At 40.5% G+C, this 17,378-nt stretch overlaps 1 protein-coding gene across 17 annotated transcripts in view; it reads right to left on the reverse strand.

The window, feature by feature from the left end:
- The window catches only part of TRDN (triadin), a 162,908-nt gene that overhangs the window by 38,935 nt on the left and 106,595 nt on the right, over positions 1-17,378 (reverse strand). For 9 of the 17 annotated variants that reach the window (XM_083608537.1, XM_083608542.1, XM_083608540.1 and 6 more), the window contains 8 exons: positions 10,648-10,683; positions 8,438-8,491; positions 5,916-5,936; positions 2,803-2,835; positions 2,655-2,693; positions 1,809-1,835; positions 969-995; positions 193-240 (listed from right to left, as the gene is read on the reverse strand). In XM_083608537.1, the coding sequence (XP_083464663.1) occupies positions 193-240; positions 969-995; positions 1,809-1,835; positions 2,655-2,693; positions 2,803-2,835; positions 5,916-5,936; positions 8,438-8,491; positions 10,648-10,683 (285 nt within the window). Of the gene's footprint in view, positions 1-168; positions 241-968; positions 996-1,808; positions 1,836-2,654; positions 2,694-2,802; positions 2,836-5,915; positions 5,937-8,437; positions 8,492-10,647; positions 10,684-17,378 lie in introns of all 17 variants that reach the window. The other 8 variants (XM_083608539.1, XM_083608536.1, XM_083608550.1 and 5 more) reach the window with 3 other exon arrangements.

Genomic DNA, 17,378 nt, shown 5'->3' on the forward strand with positions numbered 1-17,378 from the left:
CACTGCAGAAATATGATTAGTGACACAGAAACTGAATTTCATCAGAAACTTGATCTAGAATTATCTGTCAAGAAAGAATACTAATAGCTAGAGATACAAAATCAAGATGGTCCACTTTTTGAATGTGATTTTATTTTTAATCGCTATGGCGCTCTCCTTAGATAACACCAGCTCCACTGAGTTTCTCCTTACCTTTCTCTACCACCTTCAACGGCCTATCTTCTTTCTTTTCATGTACTGCTGCAAAACAAAGATAAGGCTTTTGTAACACTTCCAGTCCCAGGAAGAGTGGCTCATGCAAGCTTTCTCAAAGCACTGAAAACGCTGCTGCTTATTTGAAAGCAACTGATATTATCCTGATATTGATCTAATCTACCTTTCTAATAAATGTTATAAAACTGTAGAGTTACTTTTTTTTGCCTTCCGATAAATCTGCAGGAAGAATGAAGCCTTGCACAGTTGCAAAATGAATCATGGAAAAGTCAGCTCCCTATCTTACCATTATAAATGCTGGTATAAAAACATAGGAAGCTGGCTTACGCCGAATGAGACCGCAGGCTCACTGGTTCATGAATGTCTACAATGGTTGGCCATGGTTGTCAAGGGTTTCAATCAGCTTTACCTGGCCATGCTAGGGAGAAAAGCCAGGACCCATACTGGTTGAAGGGAGCGAGGCAGCAGTAAATCAGAAAGAGTTGAAGTTAACTCTTTGTACTGTGCTGACATCATCGCCATCTTATCCTTGCTCCTCTACCACCCATACCCTGCTATCTAGTCTGCTACTGATTCATCTGCTGGAGCATAGATTAAGGTTCCCACATGACACTATACACCCAGCTCCCGAGATTATTAAATTGCATGGAGGTCCTTCCACAAACCCATCCTATGTTCAGCTTGGCCATGGACTCAGTCCAAGCACTATATATTGTATAAATTTAATTTTACTGTAAAATGTAAACAGTACTGACCTTTTGGCTTATGAACCTCTGTGGTTACTGTGAAATAAAACAGAAAAAACATTGTGAACATTTAATGGACCTCTAGGATTTATCCAAAACACTCTTGTTAGGGGCAGCTGTGTAAATGGAGAAAATAAATCAATAAAAAGCAACAGCTTCGAGTTGCTGCAACAAAGGTTTCCCTTCAGTTTTAGCAGAGCTTTCAATGCAAATCCTTTTCTGGTTCAGGAAAGGGTTTGCATCAGAATCCCCTGCTAAAATGAAGGTGGTGGTGGGGAAAACATTCATTTTAGCAGCACCTTGGGGATCTGGGTTGTGGAGCAAAAAAGCTCGTGCCATCTCTGCTTTAAGGAAAAGGACAATGCTTGAAGTGGTAGAGCACTTGCATAGCCGGTGGAATGTCTCTGACATCTCCACTTTTTAAAAAGGAGCACTGGTAGCAAGGCTGGGGAAACCCTTTTCCTAATACAGTGGTACCTCGGGTTACAGACGCTTCAGGTTACAGATGCTTCAGGTTACAGACTCTGCTAACCCAGAAATAGTACTTCGGGTTAAAAACTTTTCTTCAGGATGAGAACAGAAATTGTGCGGCGGCGGCAGCGGGAAGCCCCATTAGCTAAAGTGGTACCTCAGGTTAAGAACAGTTTCAGGTTAAGAACGGACCTCCAGAACAAATTAAGTTCTTAACCCAAGGTACCACTGTACCTGATATCACTGCCAGGTTGAGCAACAGTGGATTAGATGGACCCATTATCTGTCTCAATATAATGAAGCACGTGATAGTACAAGAAGCCATAACACTATACTGTACATATATTTGGGATATATATTTAAATTTTAATCTCTCACCTTTTGGCTTATGAGCTTCATGTGTCACTGAAAAATTAAACAAAGAATGTCAGTGTGTTCAAACTACATATATACAGCTCAGGGGGGAAGGGGCATGGCTCAGTGGTAGAAGTACATGCCTTGAATGCAGAAAGTCCCATGTTCAATTCCTATTATCTCCACAAAGGAGAGGGAAAAGATCCCTGTCTGAAACCTTGGAGAATTACTGCTAGTCATGGCAGACAATACAGAACTAAATTATAGACCATTTGGTTTGACTCGGTATATGGCGGCTTCTTATGTTCCTATGTGCTGCGGCCACCTGAAACAAAGCTCTTGTACCCAAGACCTCAAGCAAACAGATGCTTTGACCAAAGGATCCACCAGTAAATCATCCCATTTCAAACTGGTGTATTAATAGTATTGAGGGCCACAATGTATACATTGTCTGTATGAAATTTACATGCCTTAAAAAAAAAGCTGGCCTGCTGGAAACACTGTGATGGGGGAAACCATTGCAATGAACAACAGGTTATGATATTTGCTTTTTGGTTAGTTAGTTAGTTTTATAAATATTTTTATTGATTTTTAATTTCAAGTAACAAAAGTAACAAAACATATCCACACTCTTGTTGATTTGTTTGCTCACGGAATTTAGATTCTACTTTTTAACATAAAAAGCACAGGGAACCCATGGTGGTTAGAATCTCCTCCAAATTATTTCTAGCCGTGTTCTCCATTTGAATTCACTAGTTAATTGTTGTATGGCATACTGAATTTTATAGCATTTAGTTAATTTAAAATTTTAGCTTAGAGATAAAATAGGAGAGCATTATGTTCTATGATAACGTTTCCCTCATGTCTTACCAGCTGCTTTGACAGGCACATCCTTCTTTGGGAGCTTGGCTGAAACACAAACATAAAAGGAGAAATAGTTGGTTATTACATATCTGGAACAGGTGCATTATCAGTATGTTTAAAGAAAGCAAAGATTTGAAAATATGAGCATATTTACCTGTTTCTACTGGCTTTTCTTTTTTGTGTGGTTCTACAAAGTTGGAGGAACAAAGCCGGATAAATTATTTCTGCATTTTGAGGTTCACAGTGAATATTAGAAGCATTACACAGAATGAGATAGCAGACTGAAATTGCACAACTTTCAAATGCATTACTTTAGCATGCAGGCAGGAGGCCATATTTTGAATGTTCCCCCCATATAACCAACTTCTGCATGTAATAAGTTGGGGCATGAATGAGCAGGCTATGCAAAATCTTTTTAATGTACCAGTTTACTAGATGCATGGAGTGGGCAACATTGAGAAATACCTAAACTGAGTTTAATATTGTACTAGCAGTAGTTTGATTATGATCTTGATCTAACATGGTAGAATGCGCTCAAGCACTTTGTTGGATTCCACTCAGAAGTGGGGAAAGGGTTTTTTTTAGCTTGAGGGATGGATAATTGTGGTGGCCATGGCCAGAGACAAACATGGGTGGGGCCTGAGGTAAAATGGGTAGATAAATAGATGTGATGTTTTGGCTCCGGCTACTGAGTGCTGAGACTCTTTTGGTTCCCCCAATGGTTGTTTTTTTTAAAATGGGCCCGGCCCCCTAAATGTTCCGAGGGCATTCAGCTTCAACCTCTGCGCGATGTCAGGACATTGCAGGATGTCACGCAACATCGCGTGCATGACATCAGGACATCATGTCAGGCCCCCTCAATCATGTTGAGAAGATGGCACCTCTGTTACAGCAGGTTACATTCCAAACATACAAAATTCAAAGGTTTCTACACCCAGCTGTAGAAACATTATCACAGTTCAAGAACACACTACAGTTAGGTAAAAGGACTTGGGGAACAGCACCAGAGAGGGGTATGGCCTAGGGCAGGCACGTCCAACTCCCAAGTGACAGCAATCTACTCACAGTATTAAAAAAAACAGGCAGTGATCTACCTCCATTGTCATTGGAGGATGGACAAGAGTTGTTGAGCTTCTTTTAGAAAGCCAGAGTTGTTTTTGGAGGAATATCACTAAGGGTTTGAAGATCGACCAGGATCAACCAGGGCACCCTGCGATTGACCAGTGGATCGCGATCAACGTTGGACATGTCTGGCCTAGGGAAAGCCCTATGTTCCAGATGGAGAGGCCTGGAGGGCCTTATGTAACTGTTTCTGTGTTTATTATTTTGAAATTCCTCATGTCATAGCCTTTGATTAAGATCAAAGTACGTGAACACTTCTCTATGAGCAGACTCTTATTCATTGGGCTCACACCCCACCTGCCATCAATGGCCTTCTATCTTCACACTAGGGGAAGGGATAGCAGAAGGAGTATGGGCCATGTGTGTACATGAAAACTGGCAAGAGAAGAGAGGATATTTGGGTGTCTGGTGAAGATATGCTTGCATGATCTTGAGGACTTGCTAAGCCAATTAGGGAGTTGTTTGTCCTTCCCCATGAGAGAAGCCTAAGGTTGTCTACTACGTTCAGGGAAGCTATGAACCAATAACTTTTTAGATCACAGCTCAGATCTTAGCCTACATGCTAGAGTAATTCACACACAGCAATAGACTAAGTACTTGGTTCTAAATAGTATACCTTGTTTGCAAACCAACCAATTCTCAACAATCTTAATGTATGTTTGGTAGCAGACATGTCCTTTAAATAACCTCTATTGTCAAAAACGCTGACATGTCATTTTAAAATCTCATCAATATAGTTTTGATGTAAATTCATAGTTTGCTGAAATATGCTTCAGGTTTTTTCTCACAGCTAGCTTGCTCCCCCTGCCTGATTCATGCAGTAATCTCATTGTTCAAGTAATGTTTTCATTGTACTCAATTATGATTGCTGAAAAACATGAATCATGGCATCACATCTGTCAGCTTCTTACAACTGCCCCTGACGACACACACGTATCCTCCCAGTAAAATTATGATAGGAGAAAGATGTTCTGAAGTAAAGCTTTAAATGGAGTTTTGGGCAGATGACTATATATATACCTATGTCCATGTTATTAATAATTAGAGGGAACCAGATTATGTTGCTGAAAGTGCTGCAGAAAATCTATAACACACTCTAGGCACTGAGGTTCCGTGATGTCCAAACATGGTTTCTTGGAAACAGAGGCATTGGGATTTAGTGGACTCCACAGAAGGACCTCTGTTAGGCCTCTGCTACGGCCATGAGCCTGCACTGCAGTAGCCAAGGCCATGAGGAACTTGGGGAAACTTTGCAGTACATGTTTCTGTACTGCAGTAGCCAAGATGGTACCCACAAGATGTTACTCAACTCCACCTCCCATCAACCCTACCCAGCATGGCCAATGGTAAATAAGTGGGAAGTGGATTAAGGCATTTCTTTGAAATCCTATCCCCTCTTCTTTATAAGCCTCTTTAGGCCACAAAATATGGGTATTTAAATGTTTTACAGTTCAGAGTTTATTTTACGTTTTGCAATTTCTTTTAAATCCTGTATCACTCATACAGTTTTAAATTAGATAATCCAAATCTGCAGCTTTGAGTGCCATAACTCTACAAAATTCATCTTTCAGCTTAGACATTTAATTCTTTCAAATTTTCACATTCAAATATCCTCACACATAACTTCATAGTTTCAACACTGAGGAATGAGAGTTTAGGCTGTAATCCAACCCCTTGGCTGGCAGCAACAGGGCTTGATGGAACGGCATCACCCATGGTGAAGAGGGTCATATTGGACATGTTGCCAGATTAGACATCATGTGGCAGAAGCAAGGCTGGCTCAGAATCCAGCAGATCCTATGCTGGCCCAACCCCACCTCCTCCCTTCTTTGTTTTAGGGGATTTCATAGGCTATGGGCAGTGGTGATACCACCAGAGGTAGCTTCTGCCTGAGCACTGCTTGGACAGGTAAACTGTGGTGTACTTTTGTTGGTGGGGATTTACCACTAGCAGAGGCTGGTGAAGCCAGGCAAGCCCCACCCCAGGCAGCACAGTTAGCTATTTTATTTTTATTGTTGCATTCTGGCAAATCATCTATCTTAAAGCAGCATGGTCCTAGAAAAAATTCACAAATTCCGGCTTATTTTTTTAGTAGGCAAAATATTAAAAAATAGAGATTGGTTTGCATAGCCTCTGCAAGCCTACCTGCTATTGACTTCTTGGCAACTGGGGGGGGAATGGAAAAGGGAAATTGTTTATTTTTCTTGTATGTACCACAGTGGAGTTTTGTACAGGAAATAGTAATTGCTTTATAATGTAGATATAATTCTGCTGTAGGATGTCTTCATTCAGCTGAGAAACACTTATACAATTCCCCTGAACATGCTTTAAGTGTTGATTTTATATTTCCAAAGGAAACATATACTTCAGAATGCAAGGTCTTCTTTAAAACAAAGGAATCATATGCTGTCAAGGAAGAGTAGTATTTGGACCCGCAGGAGCCTGCAGTTGCTTCATGCTATGCTATCTAGGGAACAGAACTATTAACGATAACTTGCAGTACATTTGTCAACTGCTATGAAGGCTATCCTGGTCAGTAAGTGGCGTGCTAATGAAGTCCCTTCTGACACACAGTGGTTAGATAAAGTCTGGGATATATCCTATAATGTGGAATTGACCCATCAAAGGTTAGTAAGCTTAGACAGGTGTTTATGGTTCATTTCTCACACATGGATAGGATTGTGGTTTGCTGTTCCCATTTATGATAGGGGAGGATTAAAGCAGAAATGCACTCACAGTACACATCATTGTGTGCACCATGGCATGTGAATGCTGTCAACAAGAAGCTCTCCATATAGTCTTTGTTTTGCGCTTATTGATCACTGACTGCTTTATAATAATTTTTGTTGCCATTAGGCTGACTGCACCCTATTCAATTTCTGTCTTAAAAGTTTTATAACTGCTGTTGAATCCATCTGTTTGGTAATTAATTAATAACACAAGACTTACTGCTAACGTCTCATCGTGTTGGGTAACACTGTATCCAGTATTTTGAATGAATCTATCACACTATGTGGATTGTGTGATGTATATTGCTTGCAAAAACTATAATAAATCAAGTGTGTAAAAAAATTCAATAAAGTTTCTCTTCCTTAACACAGTGGGAGGAAAATAACATTGTTCTGATGTGTTTCATTTTGGATTAAAAATAGTTAATTTGAGGACAGATAAGTACATCTCTCTCGAGGGGGGTATCTCCAGAATGATACCTCATTTGAAGCTCCACCCAATTCAGTCTTCTTCATTTTAAAAAAATGCTGTCCTGACAACATGCAGGATGGACAAGAGGGGAGGTCTTCACACAACGCATAAACCAGGCATAGGCAAACTCAGCCTTCTAGATGTTTTGGGACTACAACTCCCATCATCCCTAGCTAACAGGACCAGTGGTCAGGGATGCTGGGAACTGTAGTCCCAAAACAGCTGGAGGGCCAAGTTTGCCTATGCCTGGCATGAACTGTAGGATTTGCTTCTGCAAAATATTGTGGTGACTACCAATTTGGATAGCTTTAAAATGGGTTTACACAAATCCATGGAGAACAAGGCTATTGATTGCTACTAGCCATCATTGCTGTATGCTACCTGCTGGTATCGGAGGCAGTCTTCTTCTATATATCAGTTGCTGAGGAGCACAAGAGGCAAGAGGGTTGTTGTACTGATATCCTGTCTGAAGGCTTGCCATGGGTATCTTGTTGCCCATTGTAAGCCCAGGATACTAGCCTAGATGGGTGCTTCTCTCTGCCCCAACCTTGCCACCAGCCTGCTTCGTCCCAGCCCTGTCAGGTAAGGTGCACTGACAGCAGTGTCGAGAGGTCAGCTCCATGGCTCTGCCCCACCACATAGGCTGTTATCATTTAATGGTCAGCAGGCCAAGTTGCTAAGTGCCTCTTTTGAAATAGAAAATACAAGGAAATGGCCAGCAGGCGTTTTTTCAGTAGCTGCCAAACAGCTGGAAAGTCTTGGACTGTTCTGCCTCTGTAGCTCAGTATGATGTGGTCTAAGTCTGTGGGTGATATTCAACCAGGTTTCATTCACAGTTGGCCCACTGAAGTTAATGAACACGACTACATCATGTCTTCTAATTTCATCATGTCTACTCTGAGTAAAGCTTAGTAGAATACCACCCTGTGTGTCTATGAAAAGGAGTGGGGCGGAGGGGAACTTGAGTGTTGGTGTCAGAACTGAATCAGAAGCAGAAAAATAGCTCTGGGCTCTGGAAGGCACCTTTGGGTGGGGCTTCCTCTCTGGGGATGATGAGGAGCAGTGGGATATGCTGCAAGTTATACAGTTAGTCGACTTGGGTGCAATACGTCTATTATAGAAACATTGTAAGTCTCTGGCGAATTCTTCCTCCAAAGGAAACTAGTCCCTGGTAAGCACTGCTACTGGGGCTTCCACACTTATCAGAAAAGTTGTGTGTACATATAACATCAGTGAAGGATTTTCTTTCTTTACATGCAACACTTGTTATGACACATGTTAGGAACTACGAAGACATGTTCATAGCAATGACACTGCACCATTATTCCTACCCAACACAAACCAAAAAGAACATTAACTTGCAGAACCCAGCAGATGGTGCTATGATGCAATGAAATGCACCATAACCAGAGCAGTTGATTGAATACATTGAAAATAAAGCAAGAGAAAACAATTTAATCACTTACCTGGTGCTGCTACTTTTACAGAAGCTGGTTGGGCTGCAGGAGCTTTTGCTGGCTCTTAAAATGAGAACAAATTAAAGCAATTACTGCAAAGCATTCTACAGCAAAAACACAGAGACATGGGGAAATTTCAGATGAAAAAGATTGCCCTTAGCATCTCTTGCATAGGAGAGCAGAGAAAGAAGATGATTAAAAACAAAGTGCCTATCTGCATTCTACTCAATCAAAGGCATGGAAAAAGTAATGAGCAAAAATGGTTATTTGGAACCACTTGATAATTGCTTTCATTAACAAATATGGTTTTACTATTGTATCACTCTGCGCTGCATCTTAGTACAGTAGTAGTTTTCTTAGTCACATGCAACATTTGCATATATGGCAGAAATAGTTATGGGGAAATGCTCCCTCCGCCCACCCCGAAGGAAAGCTCAACCTTCTGAAAACACACAGCATTAAGAGTTTCCAGGATTCTTGAGGATTCAGAAAAAAATAATACTACAACAGGCTGTTTCCTGAATCTCTAGCCTAGATTAGAGTCACCTGTGCTGTGCTAGTGTCAGAAACACATAGGACTGTGAGGGTAATGCCACTGCAGCATGAAACAGAAGATGTTTCGGTTGCCCTTGTTTTAGTCACAGTTCTCTTTCCCCCCTTTCTTCCGCTGGAATACACGTCTTAAACAATAGGTTTGAAATATACTCAGAGTCGCAAAGTGATTTCATGCTCTTTATTCAGCTCATAGTGGTGAGGAGGAATGAATGAAAGTCCCCCCAAAGTATCTGCTTTATATACATTATTTACACAATGGGCTGCACATGATTGGCTAATTCCGGAATTCTACTTTAAGCCAATCAGGTTGTGGATTCACTTCTATCTGGAGCATGATTGGGTGGTTCCTGCTGCATTGTTCTAGGACCAATCAGACTGCTGCCTTTTGGATCCTATTGTTCTAGGACCAATCAGACTGCTGCAGTTTGGATCCTATTCAACTCAGTACATAACAAGGTTAAATAAAAAGAATCCCTTTCGCCAGTCCCAGCCCTACCCTTATGCTGAGCGAGGCAGCGACCTTAGGCAGCTGATTTTGGGTGTCATGAAAGGGAAGCAAATTCTTAGTTGTTTATTTTATTTTATATTATTTTAATTGCCTGGGAGGTGGAGAGACAATGGCGGGATTTTCTGCCTCTGGTGCCCAAATAACTTGACTGACCTTGGATATATGCATCCTCATGGCATGGGGTGGGAGCACTATTGGGTACTCTGCCTCAGGCAGCAGAATGCCTTGGGCCAGCTTGGCCATCCATTTTGTGAAGATGGAGTTAGTGCTAATAGCACAGTTCTATGCATGTTTTCTCAGAAGCGAGCCCCACTCTGCTCAACAGGGCTTATTCCCAGGTTGCAATAAGAACTGTTATTATACCTCAAGTCAGGTATAGGGAACCTTTGGGCCTACTCATGTTGTTGAACTACAACTCCCATCATCCTTGGCCACTGACCATGCTTACTAGGGCTGATGGGAGTTGTAATTCAGCAATATCTGGAGGTATCTTCACACCATTATATTATACCTGTGTAAATAATACATAGAAAGGACTTTAATGAAGAGTCACTTGTTTCCCACTGAATACAGCTCCACTGAAATGGAGACTGAAGAACAGTCAAGCTTAGGCAAGTGCTTCCTATATGTTTAAGGTCACGGCATACACAGAAAAGCACAGATGCACAAGCTTCCCAGCTTTTCTTTCCAGTTCTTGACCACCAAGAACATGTTCAGCTGAGATCACAGCTGACATTTCATTCCCCATGAAAGCTCTGCTTTTTCGAGACGTTAGATTAAAAAAAAAAAATGAGGAAGGGAGGCAATAACTGTCAGTCACAAACAGGAATGCAGAACTGGAAATACAGTGTGAATTGATTTAGAATGGAAGAGGCAGCTGAAGTCTAAACATGTCATTTTAGAATTATAAATGGTGTCACCACCTCCTTATTTGCATCTTCTTGCAATTTCATAGCACTATCCTATGAATGCCTCTTCAGACATATGTCCCATTGAGCACAATGGAACCTGCTGTCAGGTAAGGGAATAAACGAACGAGCTGTTTTTAATTTGAGTACATTGAATCACTATCATTTGGGTACATTGGAACAGGCTGTTTTAAAACTGAGCTATATAAAAAACAGGATGTACAACCACAACTAAAAACGAGACATACTTTTGAGGTCTTTTGTCAAAACAGCTTCTTTCTTATCTGCAAGAATAAAACACACACAGAGGAATTAGCAGCGGCATTGTACCGAATGCTATCACATATATTTACAAGTGATTTGATAACACAAATGCCCAAAGAACACATTTGGAGTCTTCATCCTTCATTTTGCAACACAGCACAACCTCAGGTAGAAAGACAGCCAATAGGATTTATCTGATCATCACAAAAAGAACCATATTTATTGTTTTATTTTTTGCAGGATTCCTATTAAATGCCCTTTCTTTGATCAAAAGCAATAAAACGCCTAGAAATTTCAAGGGGAAACTCAATTATTCTTGGGTGTACGTACATTGCTCTCTGAACTAAAAATATTTCTGGGTTAATCTGCTGCCTCTATTAGCATGTTTTCTAGGAATCACTTCAAAGCATGCTAATTACCACATTCAGATGAAATTAATCATAAAGCAGCTTTCGGCCATGGGGGTCTGCTGAAGCATTCAAGAAACGCTTTATAGTTGCCAGATATGGAAATTTTAAAAGGTGTCACTTGTAGTTGATATGAATCATTTATCACAATAATCTGGCATTACTGGAAGCTATAAAACCTGAATACACAGGCAGCATTATATGCAATACCAGATGTGAGCTACAATTAAATACCCTGAGCTCACTTAAAAATATTCTGAAATATTGGGATAGTGTGATATATTTTGGATAAAGAATATATTTTAAATACCTTCTTCATAGCTGTAGTCCATACAAGTGTATTTCATTGTTGACCTATTTTTCATACTTAACATCCTGATGCTCCAAAAGAGTCAAATAAGGAGGTGATGGAATACTGCATGAACACTCAGGAATATTCTCTCTCTTTTTCTTTTTATCTGTCTCTCTACATATATATATGAGGTTTACATAAACACAATAAAATACAATGGCATTTAATAAAATTTCCTTTAAAATAGATAAAAATGGGGTTAAAAACAAAATTATGTAGCACAAATAAATTTTAAAAAATTAAGTCTACATCTCCTTCGAATATCTTAAAGATTATCTTGGACTGTGAGTACTCCTCACTATACATTCATTATATGATCAGTTCCTTATTCAGCATGCATTGTATCTATTGGAGAATGAGGATCTTAAGTTTTCAAAACTGACCAGTAGTGAGCTGCAACTATGAAAAGAAATTCAATCGCAAATCAAATGTTTATAACGTTGCCAGGATTTTTAGTATGCTGCATGAATTAGTAAATTACTCATTAGTAAATCTCATTTCTTAATCCTTCACAGGTTTATAAAGTTTTGAAGTAGCTTCCTCTCGCTCCTGTCCAGTGATGTTGCACAAATACTGGAGAACTTAACTGAATTCACATTCTGACATGGAAGTAATATAACAATGAAATTATGGTCTGGGCAGAGTAGCCACCTTTTGACGAAGGAATCAGCAGGCCACCAGTTCAAGCAGTAAAACTGAAGTCATAGAGGTATATTGTACCTGACTGACAAAAACAGACCAGGATTTCTTAAAATAAGCAGTACTAGCGAAAGTAGTGAAACTAATTACTCTAAGAACACTGGCACATTTGAAAATAAAAGTAATGCTTTATGAGGGGATCATAAAAACTAGGAATAGTAGCAATAATGTGAACGTTTTCAAGAAATGCAAGCCACACATTAATTATAATGGATTAGCAAAATATCAATCATTTTGGCTTGTAGGAGGAAGGAATTATATTTTGCAAGGTCAAGTACAGTTTGTCACCTTGTATCTCCCCACCCCAAAATTCTTACATCAAACATGATATTATTATGAAGTCTAGAGAAGGGCTTGCCAATATTTTGGGGTCTGTGAACACATTTACAAACTGAATAAACTGCAGTGGGCACCATACACAGGCCACAACTCTCTTCTCCCTATCTATATCCCCCCAAATCCATCTGACACAACTGGACTTGAAAAAAGCCCTTTGTTGGCTAAGGAAGGCTTCTTTGAAGCATAAATTCAGCTGAGGGACAGGGGGAGGATGGGACCCTGCAGGCTCCAAGGCATGGGAGTGAGGGACAGAATATCAGGACGAGGGATGGAAGTACTATCTACACAGTAGTAATAAAAACAGCTTGACTACTTTTTTCCAGTTGGAGAACAAGTGGTTCTGGAAAAGAAATACTGTACAGGTAAACACTCTGTTTCTTCATTTTAACAAGCAAATATTTTGACAAACATGATCTGTCTGTAACCGTGTGTGTGTGAAAATATATATATGAAAACAGAAAAGCTCAGTCTCCTTCTTTCGGCACAAGCCACTCAATTTTACCTCAGGCCTTGTTCAACATTCCTTTGAAGTAAACTAGCAGCAATACAGTAGCTGCAAATGACATCTAAACAACACACAGGGTGATAAAAACTAAAGCCCCCCCTTTGTGCCTTTCATACAACTATATCCCTAGGTGGTTTATAATAAACTGCTATGCGATACTGCTATTTTTCAGAAAATAGACACTTGGAGCATTTTATTTTTTTTACTGAATCTTGAGTGAGTGTGAATCCCAGGTTTATGTTGCCAAGCCTTCACAAAAATGTTTTGTAGAGTGTGCAATTTAGGACAATGACAGACCAGCTTAGTCCATCTAGGACAGGGATGGGAAACCTTTGGCCCTTCAAATGTTGCTGGACTACAAATCACATCATCCCTGACTATTGGCAATGCTTGCTAAGGTTGGTGGAAACTGGAGTTCCAACCTCTTGATCTAGGATTTCATAGAAAGGCAACTGTCCAAGTAACCATGATGAGGCTTAAACTCAACACCATTCCATTCCAGCTATCACTATAATGTTTCTATTATTTAGTAAATAGCCATGGCCATGACTCGCTTTCATTATGCAGACTTGGGCCAAAGTGTTGACAGATAAACTAAATTGTTCAATATGTTTCTAGAAGATGAGCAAAAACAGGGAAATGTCTTTCTTCTTCCCTCCCCTGGTTGGAAGTTTGTATCAAGGGGTGTATGCAAGAGGTTAATAGTCTGGCAGTCCTCGAAATGGGTCTGAAAGACACACAGAAGACTTGCTCACTATATTAAGGCATTGGTGTTTCCCTTGGAAATCTGATAGGGAGCAATATCTGTTGGTGTTCATGCCAAGGACCTTCTGCCATCCAACATATATTGTAAATAAAACCTTGCATGACAGAACTCGTGTCCTATACAACTTGGGATGTAAGTACCTAAAAGGGCACATCCCCCAGTATTGGCCATCTCAGGTCCTACAATCAGTAGGTGAGGGCCTGTTGATGGTGGTTCAACTGGCTGCTGCCTGGTTGCACTGATGCATGTCAGGACCTTTTTGGTGGTGGTTCCCCATTTGTAGAATGTCTTCTCTGGTAAGGTGCATCTGTCTCTGTCTCTGTCATTAATGTTAAAGAGGAAGTTAAAAACATTTCTGTTTGTGCAGGCATTTGGTAGCTGGAAGAGACATTCCTGACCATATTTTTGGGGGTGGGAACATTCCAGCTGTGAGTGGGACTGAAGTCAGTTGTGAGCTTGGCCAGACCTGAAACTGAACAGTGTGCACCCGGCTTTCTCGCTCTCTGTTTCTGTCTCTCTCACTCCTTTTTCTTTCTCTCTTCCCTTGCTCTTGCTTAAAAAAATAAATAACTCTCCTGGCCATTCATACGAAATCGGGCTAAGGGCTGGATGTGCCCCTGGGTCCACAGGTTACCCACTGTGCTGTAGAGGCTCAGGTGGACTGGGAAAATAAGAACATAAGCGGAGTCTGGTAGATCAGGCCAATTGCCCACCTAGTCCAGCATCCTTTACTCACAGTGACCAATGAGATGCCTGTGGGAAACCCACAAGCATGATCTGAGCACAACAGCACTGCCCTCTTTTGTGCTTTCCAGCAACTGGCATTCAGAAGCCTACTGCCAGAATGCCAGACACTCTAGAAATAAAGAGGCGCCATACAAGATATTTCACTAGGGAAGGAAGGATCATTTCCCCCTTATATTTCGAATCCATACAGTGCAATCTTATGCATACTTACTGAGAAGTTCCATTTTGTCCAATAGAACTTACTCCCATTGGAAGTGTGCTTAGGATTGTGGCCTTACTGCTATTACTGACTTGCTGCAAAAATAAATTACTAATGAAATGACTGAAGTCTTTCCGACTTTCGGCTCACCGTCTACAAACCGATCAGTGGTTCCACTTACATGGTTATATAAATCTAGCATAACCACTTCCAAGCGCTTCCAAGAAACTAGATAAGCAGAAGGTTTCTAGATACAGTATGTCGGCCACATGTGTGAAATCATTTCCTGCACATTTGACACATTAATGGGAGCTTTTAAACCAATACATCATGCATGGATGGTACTTAACGTTCCATTTGCTGCCCCGAGCAAAGTGTCCAAATGTGTTAAAATAAAAGCAGCAGCAGGTGGCATACGTTGTCTGAAAAATAGCTTAGCATCTGAACATTTTAGTCAATGAGAGACCATTCTTCATATAGACCAGTCTTAAATAGCAGATTTGCCTGACTTTATATATTTGTTGCTGAGCAATGTATTTTATTTCTATCCAGCGATCTAAAAGCTAGATATCTATCTGGCCAAAGCCAAGAATGAACTAAAATTAAATCAAAGCCATTACATTTCCAAAGCAACTGTTATCAACTATACAGCAAAACTCTACATCCATGTCTGAGTGTATTTGAAAAGCCTGATAAGAAGAATTTGTTTATATTTGAGATTATGTTGTTGGGATGAAATCAAGATTATCAAACATACATTTAGGGTTATTGTGGTGGTGGTTGGTTGGGAAGAGGCCTGGTTACAGTTATGTTGTTTTCAACTGGATCTTAATTGAATATTTTGCAGGCAAATTCAATCTAAAATTGTCTGTTTGGAGCTCTAAAAATACAGTAAGCTATACATTTTAACATATAAATACAAGTGTATATTTTCAATGCGATTGCAGTGATTTGCTGCAATTCACAAGCACTCCTGTATACTTAGGCTATCCTATTCCCTATAATGGAAGATGTAGCACTAGATGCATCTCTCTTTCTGCAATGGAAACTGCCCTGCAGTTACTGGGAAATCCCACTTGTGGAGAAGCTCCAGAAGTGCACATGATGGACCATAAGAAAGGATCTTGATCTAAGCATTTGTTTTCCAATTAGATGCAGACTGACTGGATGAATTGTGATGGAGAAGCTGCTATTGTCCTGCCTTTTTAAAACTGTAGTGGGTTACTTTGATTTTTGCCTTGTTAATTTTTGTATTAATTTTATATGTGTTAATTAATAAAACATAGCAACATCCAGAAAGCTATTGCATATGACTCAAAGCAAGATGAGCAAATAGAGAGCCATTTCATTCAAATATTTTGTGAAAGAAACTATCGGTTATGTGACATTGACCTGTGTTTCTATTTTGCAGTGTTTACTGCTGCTTAGCTTAGAAAATCTTTAACTACCGTAAAAAGGAATGAGTATTACTTCCTGTTACTCCAACAGTTACACAAATGGATCCTTGTATACTAGTGTTGCATGTAGAACCCTAAAACTGCACAATTTACAGTCAAGAAGATGAGGACTGAATTCCCATAATGTATTATCTATTCGATGCTGAGCTGGGCAAGTGTATTGGCAAGGCAGCGATGGCAATGGCTCACCTCTCTGAAATGGTATGGGAGAATGAGATGCTAATGTTCAATAACAAGATGAAGATCTACCAGGCTGGCATGTTGAGCACACTTTATGGAAGTGATTTGTGGGCAACTTACAAGCGTCAGGAGCAACACCTCAATGCCCGGAAGATTTTAGGCAGGATGCTTTTTCAAATAAGGATGTGCTCTCCCAAGCCCACATTCCCAAGATGTTCATACTCCTGTCTTAGCGACGTCTCTGCTGGCTAGGTCATGACCATGATGTCCCAAGATTCCTGAGAATGTGCTCTACAGGGAGCTGGCTTCAGGCACCAGGCCCATAGGCAGACCAACTTTGCATTACAGAGATTTCTGCAAACATGACACGAAGGCTGGAGACATCAGCCTCGCCCTGTGGGAATCTCTTGCAGATGATCGCAGTGCCTGGAGACAGACAGGCTGTGTATGTATAGCAGAGATCAGAGGAGGAATGACCATTGGGAGATGAACAGAGACCATTGGAAGAAACGCCATGGTGCATCTGCTGCAGCATAACTGGATGCCTTCATCTGCCCCAGCTGCAACCAAGCATCTTTCTCCCATATCGGTCTCTACAGCCACAGCAGGCGCAGTGACCTTCCAACAGTTTGATCTCACTGCCAGAGGCACACTCCTCCATTGTCTCCCAATGCCAACAACAACAGTCTATTTGATATTTGCCACTATTGCTTTGTAAGTTGAAACTAAGATCTTACCGTCTCCTACCAAGTCATGCACTTGCTTAACAGTTCAAAGCAAGCAGTGGGTTGCTTTATCACCACACAAGCTGAATGTAAGACCTTGCCCCAAGTAACAAAAGGATATAAAGAAGCCACTTGCTCAGGCAAAGTCTCATTAAAGTCAACAGGAGTACATATGCTGAGGGTCTTCTCTGACATCTGTAAAATTTCAAAACTAAATGAAGGTTTGAGTTTGCAACAGGAGAAAGGATCTGTCTGATATTCTTTTGAATATCAGGGAACAAATACCTGCTGATTTTTTTTATATTTGCAGTGGGCATGATTGCTTTCTGCTAGGACATT

The sequence above is a fragment of the Podarcis filfolensis genome (genome assembly GCF_964270895.1).
Source record: "Podarcis filfolensis genome assembly, chromosome: 3".
NCBI lineage: Eukaryota > Metazoa > Chordata > Lepidosauria > Squamata > Lacertidae > Podarcis > Podarcis filfolensis.